Source organism: Abramis brama (assembly GCF_963993115.1).
Source record: "Abramis brama genome assembly, chromosome: 6".
Taxonomy (NCBI): Eukaryota; Metazoa; Chordata; class Actinopteri; order Cypriniformes; family Leuciscidae; genus Abramis; species Abramis brama.
Window position 1 is genome coordinate 13,540,429 of NC_139968.1, and position 7,311 is coordinate 13,547,739.

The 7,311-nt window shown below is 41.9% G+C and overlaps 1 protein-coding gene across 1 annotated transcript; it reads left to right on the plus strand.

Moving 5' to 3' along the window:
- Window positions 1-2,562, plus strand: LOC311084407 (adhesion G-protein coupled receptor G7-like). Its single transcript, XM_084116409.1, has 5 exons — window positions 1-326; window positions 714-795; window positions 1,346-1,504; window positions 1,730-1,889; window positions 2,020-2,562. Exons 1-5 carry the CDS (start codon window positions 23-25, stop codon window positions 2,116-2,118), a joined length of 804 nt encoding a protein of 267 aa, XP_083972535.1. The 5' UTR covers window positions 1-22; the 3' UTR covers window positions 2,119-2,562.
- The last annotated feature ends 4,749 nt before the right edge of the window (window positions 2,563-7,311 follow it).

The following is a 7,311-nucleotide window of genomic DNA, read 5'->3' on the forward strand; positions in this document are numbered from 1 at the left end:
ACAGAGAGGAGCCAACTCCACTATGCTGTTAGTGAACATCTGTTTGTGCATGATCACCTATTACCTGCTGTTCATTTTTGGAATCAACAATCCCATCCAGAGCTCAAAGGCCTCTGTTTCCAAGCAGAACGTTATTCCTTCTTCAGATATGCAACAGAAGGTCGATCAGGGTCCTTGTACGGCAATCACAGCTCTGCTGCAGTACTTCCTGCTGGCCACGTTTGCCTGGAACATCATGTATGCGGCTCACGTGTTTTTCCTCATCAGAAACGCCCTCAATGGTCCACCACGAGGTTTCCGCACCATCGCCATGACAGCCGGCTGGGGTACATTTAATAAAACTCACTGATATTAAAAGACATGACACTTTTATTCTGTCTGGATAACTGTAAACAAAGATATGGTATTAAATATGTTATATATTTAGCCTATTTTAAAATTCTGGCTGATGATTTCATGTTACTGCTGATAACCAATAAATGGGCATATTAGACCTATATTCTATTTTACTACTATAACAGTTTAGGCATAACATCATTTTCATTTACAGGATGAAAAATGGATATTCATTTTGAGGTTTACTAAAGAACTGTTATTAAATTTGTACTTTTATTTAAGATTCACTTTAAGCGAGTTACCCAATCTAAATGTATAAATGAGCATGCGGATAATAGGCTAACATTTAATCGTTTTGATCCATTATAATGTCTTAGGTCTGCCTGCTGTTATTGTCGGCATTTCGCTGACCACCACCTACAGCTTTAAGGACCCTTCAGGTTATCGACAAGAAGAGTTGTAAGTGAAAAATCATTTCGCTTTATCCAAGCTATTTCCTGTGACTGTGCGAGACTTATGATTCATTGATCGCTATAGTTTAGCTTAACTAAAAGAATAACAAAGTGCAGAAAAACCAAAATGGTAAAACTAGTTTTGCTACAAATTGTGTTTATGATTACAATAATACATTTTAATTGATATGATAAAGAACAGTTTGCGACATCAAGCAGCATAACAGACGTGTAAGCGGAGACACCGGAAACCTTGCATGTTGTAACAAAAGCGCCATATTTGATTTTTAACAGCGAAAGCGAGGCTGTGAGATATAGATATGTATCTTCAGTGGGTTGTACTGTTATTTAATGTGTTTTGTTCTGTTCTGCTGACGAAATGCTGCAAAAAAAATGTCTTTCCAAAAAATTCAGTTGACAAAAAAAAATCCAGACAACATGAGCTGTGGAAAATTACAAGTGATCAAGGAGCTTTACAGCTTTCTGGTCCTCTTCCTCTTACTTACCCATTACTTACACATCCCAGTATTTCTCGTTCTCTCTTTGTCCTGTTTTAGCTGTTGGCTGGCGTCTCTGGACAAGACAGGAACGTTTGATCCGAAGCGGCCGATGTTGTGGGGTTTCTTGCTCCCTCTAGCGGTCATGTTGTGTTTTAACACAGCTCTGCTTGTCTACTTCTCTAAAACCATCTGCTGTGCAAATCCCAACCTGAAGAGGTACGTAACTGAACCGTGAACAAATGTTCCGGGTTTAAATCAAGTCAAAGGTTATAAAGACATTCCTTTAAGATTTGATTCGGATTGGAAATAGTTTATTGAAGATAATGTAGTAGGCCTAACTACAGTAGGAGCTGTTTCTCAGAGCGTTGATGTTTAATGGCAACATAATATTTGCAGTTCAATAAAAGTTCATATTGTCTATATTATTTTTTGGTTCTTTAGCTCACGAACCACTCATTTAAAGAAGAAGATTTTGAGCAGTTTCTCTCTGGCTGTGGTGCTCGGTTTGTGCTGGGTCATTGGTTACTTTGTGCTCATCACCCATGACAAAACACTCTACATCATTCTCAGTGTGGTCTTCTGTCTCTGCAATACGACACAGGTGTGTTATTACACTGTTAATAATATTTTTGACACATTATTAATACTAAGGACAGTACATTTTTATTGGATTTATTCAAGCTGTCTTGCATTGTTTGGTGACTGACGACCTCATTTTCTGTCTTTCAAAGGGTGTTCAGATTTTCTTTTTATTTACACTGAAGTCTTTTCTAAAGACGAGAGCTCGATATAATCTGGATTCTAAGACTGAATCAAGGGGAGAGCTTTAAAACATGGAAAATGGACACAAAAAGCCAAGGACAAGACAAGACGTCTGCTGACATTTATTTTAGTTCAGTTTAATATTATTTAATAGATTATTCAGTTATCTCATATACTTTCATTAGGTAGGCTACTGTACAAGTTGATTGTAATCATTTCAACCTAAATTACATTAAATTAATTAGTTGAACCTTGTATGACTTAAACAAAAAGTAGAAAATTGTATAACTTATTTTGATGAGTTAAGCAATGTAAAAGCATAGGTTGTCATTACTTATTGATCACATCATTTTTTACAGTGTATAGTAAACTTTAGATATTATAATATATATAATATAATATGCAAACAGTCTTTTCAAAAACTTTACTTTAGTCTTTGATTTATATCAGACTTGCTTTAGGACAAATTATGGATTTAATTTTTCTTACGGTTTATTAAAAAAGTTTATTTGAAAATATGTGGTTTGTTTTATTTATTCTTTACTGCTCTCAAGGCTCAGCGATGGTGAAACAAAATATAACTACAGGTTATAGTGATATTTGTCAAATGTTGAAGTTTAATGATTCAGTAAAGTAAATATACATCTAGAGATAAGGACTTTTATTACGTCTACATGTCTTTACTTGCATAAGAAAATGTTTGGTACAATGTCCTCGTGTTCATGTTTTATATTGTAATTGAGGTAGGATACAGGTAAGGTTAGGGAAGCTAATCATTACCTTAAAAATTCATTCATACTTGTAGAAAGTAGAAACTGTTTCGTTTTTAAATTCCTCTACATCATGAGTTTCAGCATTAAACATGTTGACAAAGGGTATATAGGCTGAATTAATGGATTATTGAGCTTTCAGTCTCAAGACACAATATCCCTCCATAATTTTGCATGTATGTTTTGGGGATACCCTGAAAAAGATTGGTAAAAAATATATGTGCTGTGCCTGAGTGAATAACACAGAATAATATGTAACATACTGTTATTGTTTCGCGCTGTTTTCCTGCCTCGTTTAGCTCTGTCTGTAATGCAAATTTAATTGGAAATGATGGTTATTTCCTTGACTGAAGGACTTCCCACTCCAGCAAAGATCCAGCCCTTTATAAAACAGACAGGAACAAGAGTTCATATTAGTAGTTAGTTTTATGTTTATCATGTGTAATGGATCACTTTCTGCTCTTAATCTTAACTGCAGGTAAGGTTCTTTACTGTTCTTTTGAACTTTCTATTCATCATAGCATCATGAAATAAAAATGTAAATAACTGTTTTCAACATTGATAATAATCATAAATGTTTCTTGAGCATCAAATCATCATATTAGAATGATTTCTGAAGGATCATGTGACACTGAAGACTGGAGTAATGATGTTGAAAATTCAGCTTTGATCACAGGAATAAATTACACTTTACTGTATATTCACATAGAAAACAGCTGTTTTAAATTGGAATAATATTTCACAATATTACTGTTTTTGTTTGTATTTTTAATCAAATAAATGCAGCCTTGGTGAGCAGAAGATACTTCTTTTAAAAACATAAAAAATCTTACTGACCCGTGTATACGGTGCAAAAAGTGAACATTCACAGTTGTTATCTTGAGCTATTTCTGGTCTGACCCATATCAATTACTTTTATTGCTATAGTCCAATGTATTCAAGTCATATCAAATAGTTTTTGACTTAATTTTGATGTTTTAACTAAAGTTTTGTTTGAGACTACACACTTCTGCTAATATTTGATGTTATTTAAATTAGGTTTTTCAACCTGCCTAAAGTGCCTAAATGGCACTTAGAAATCAAAACAAACTGATATTGGTTGTTTTTTAGGTTAGTTAGACTGATTTTTCCTGTCTTAATGGCTGGTTCTTGGAATAAGTTGGCAAGCTGGACCAGATTTATACAGGGACTTTGGCTCTGTAAAGGCTAGTGATCACAGGTTGATACTGTCAGGGATCTCAAAGAAAAGGACTCAAATGTGACTCAAAATTTATCGAGTTATAACAGTCAATAAATATCCCAGCAAAAAGTCCATACGGGTGGCTAGATAACAGATGAAGAGGTCGGAGGCAAAAAGATGAGCACGTCCCTCAGGTAAGACTCAGCAGGAACAGGGGAAAATCCAAATCCAAACTGGCAGCCAGTTTATACAGGCCATAAGAACAGGCAGAGGTTCAGACCCAGGCAGACGATCACTTGACACATGTTAAAACGCAGACAGGAATAATCCATCAGAGCAAGTCACTAGCCAGAGGTAGCGAGAATCACTGGCATAGAAAAAAGCCGGGCTGAATAAACAAAAGAACAAAAAACAAAAATGAGACAAACGTGTAGTAAAATAGACAAAACACACTGGCAATGAAAGAGAAAACTGAGGGGTAGAAATAGGAACACATAAGAAAAGAATGAGAAACAGCTGTTTGCACGTGCACATCGGCATTTATTACAAAGCCCGATCAGCTGCGTGCGGCCGACACGTGAAAAACTAAAAACAATTGAAGGAGAAGAGACAGATAAAACCTGCAACCTGACAGATACCTTTTGTCTAATGTTTGTCTCTGTAAACAGCTGTTTTTGAACAGACTTGGGGTCAAAACAATTCGACCGACTCTATAAACATCAGCACCTCAACATTCGACACCTTTACACTCCAGACAACAACCCAGAGATCCACCACTACATCACCCCTGAACACCAGCACCTCAACATTCGACACCTCTACACTCCAGACAACAACCCAGAGATCCACCACTACAGCACCCCTGGACACCAGCACCTCAACATTCGACACCTTTACACTCCAGACAACAACCCAGAGATCCACCACTACAGCACCCCTGAACACCAGCACCTCAACATTCGACACCTCAACACTCCAGACAACAACCCAGAGATCCACCACTACAGCACCCCTGGACACCAGCACCTCAACATTCGACACCTTTACACTCCAGACAACAACCCAGAGATTCCCCACTACAGCACCCCTGAACACCAGCACCTCAACATTCGACACCTCTACACTCCAGACAACAACCCAGAGATCCACCACTACAGCACCTCTGGACACCAGCACCTCAACATTCGACACCTCTGAACTCCAGACAACAACCCAGAGATCCACCACTACAGCACCCCTGGACACCAGCACCTCAACATTCGACACCTCTACACTCCAGACAACAACCCAGAGATCCACCACTACAGCACCCCTGAACACCAGCACCTCAACATTCGACACCTCTACACTCCAGACAACAACCCAGAGATCCACCACTACAGCACCCCTGGACACCAGCACCTCCCTGAACACCAGCACCTCAACATTCGACACCTCTACACTCCAGACAACAACCCAGAGATCCACCACTACAGCACCCCTGGACACCAGCACCTCAACATTCGACACCTTTACACTCCAGACAACAACCCAGAGATTCCCCACTACAGCACCCCTGAACACCAGCACCTCAACATTCGACACCTCTACACTCCAGACAACAACCCAGAGATCCACCACTACAGCACCTCTGGACACCAGCACCTCAACATTCGACACCTCTGAACTCCAGACAACAACCCAGAGATCCACCACTACAGCACCCCTGGACACCAGCACCTCAACATTCGACACCTCTACACTCCAGACAACAACCCAGAGATCCACCACTACAGCACCCCTGAACACCAGCACCTCAACATTCGACACCTCTACACTCCAGACAACAACCCAGAGATCCACCACTACAGCACCCCTGGACACCAGCACCTCCCTGAACACCAGCACCTCAACATTCGACACCTCTACACTCCAGACAACAACCCAGAGATCCACCACTACAGCACCCCTGGACACCAGCACCTCAACATTCGACACCTCTACACTCCAAACAACCCAGAGATCCACCACTACAGCACCCCTAAAGACCAGCACCTCAACATTCGACACCTCTACACTCCAGACAACAACCCAGAGATCCACCACTACAGCACCTCTGGACACCAGCACCTCAACATTCGACACCTCTGAACTCCAGACAACAACCCAGAGATCCACCACTACAGCACCCCTGGACACCAGCACCTCAACATTCGACACCTCTACACTCCAGACAACAACCCAGAGATCCACCACTACAGCACCCCTGGACACCAGCACCTCCCTGAACACCAGCACCTCAACATTCGACACCTCTACACTCCAGACAACAACCCAGAGATCCACCACTACAGCACCCCTGGACACCAGCACCTCAACATTCGACACCTCTACACTCCAAACAACCCAGAGATCCACCACTACAGCACCCCTAAACACCAGCACCTCAACATTCGACACCTCTACACTCCAGACAACAACCCAGAGATCCACCACTACAGCACCCCTGGACACCAGCACCTCAACATTCGACACCTCTACACTCCAAACAACCCAGAGATCCACCACTACAGCACCCCTAAACACCAGCACCTCAACATTCGACACCTCTACACTCCAGACAACAACCCAGAGATCCACCACTACAGCACCCCTGGACACCAGCACCTCAACATTCGACACCTCTACACTCCAGACAACAACCCAGAGATCCACCACTACAGCACCCCTGGACACCAGCACCTCAACATTCGACACCTCTACACTCCAGACAACAACCCAGAGATCCACCACTACAGCACCCCTGAACACCAGCACCTCAACATTCGACACCTCTACACTCCAGACAACAACCCAGAGATCCACCACTACAGCACCCCTGGACACCAGCACCTCCCTGAACACCAGCACCTCAACATTTGACACCTCTACACTCCAGACAACAACCCAGAGATCCACCACTACAGCACCCCTGGACACCAGCACCTCAACATTCGACACCTCTACACTCCAAACAACCCAGAGATCCACCACTACAGCACCCCTGAACACCAGCGCCTCAACATTCGACACCTCTACACTCCAGACAACAACCCAGAAATCCACCACTACAGCACCCCTGAACACCAGCACCTCAACATTCGACACCTCTACACTCCAGACAACAACCCAGAGATCCACCACTACAGCACCCCTGAACACCAGCGCCTCAACATTTGACACCTCTACACTCCAGACAACAACCCAGAGATCCACCACTACAGCACCCCTGAACACCAGCGCCTCAACATTCGACACCTCTACACTCCAGACAACAACCCAGAAATCCACAA

What these genes read in the sequence shown, in the direction of transcription:
- LOC311084407 (XM_084116409.1), top strand. Translation starts at nt 23, where the DNA reads ATGCTGTTAGTGAACATCTGTTTGTGCATGATCACCTATTACCTGCTG. An exon ending in CGCCATGACAGCCGGCTGGG is followed by an intron (nt 327 to 713) that starts GTACATTTAATA and finishes ATAATGTCTTAG; the next exon opens with GTCTGCCTGCTGTTATTGTC. An exon ending in GCAAATCCCAACCTGAAGAG is followed by an intron (nt 1,505 to 1,729) that starts GTACGTAACTGA and finishes TTGGTTCTTTAG; the next exon opens with CTCACGAACCACTCATTTAA.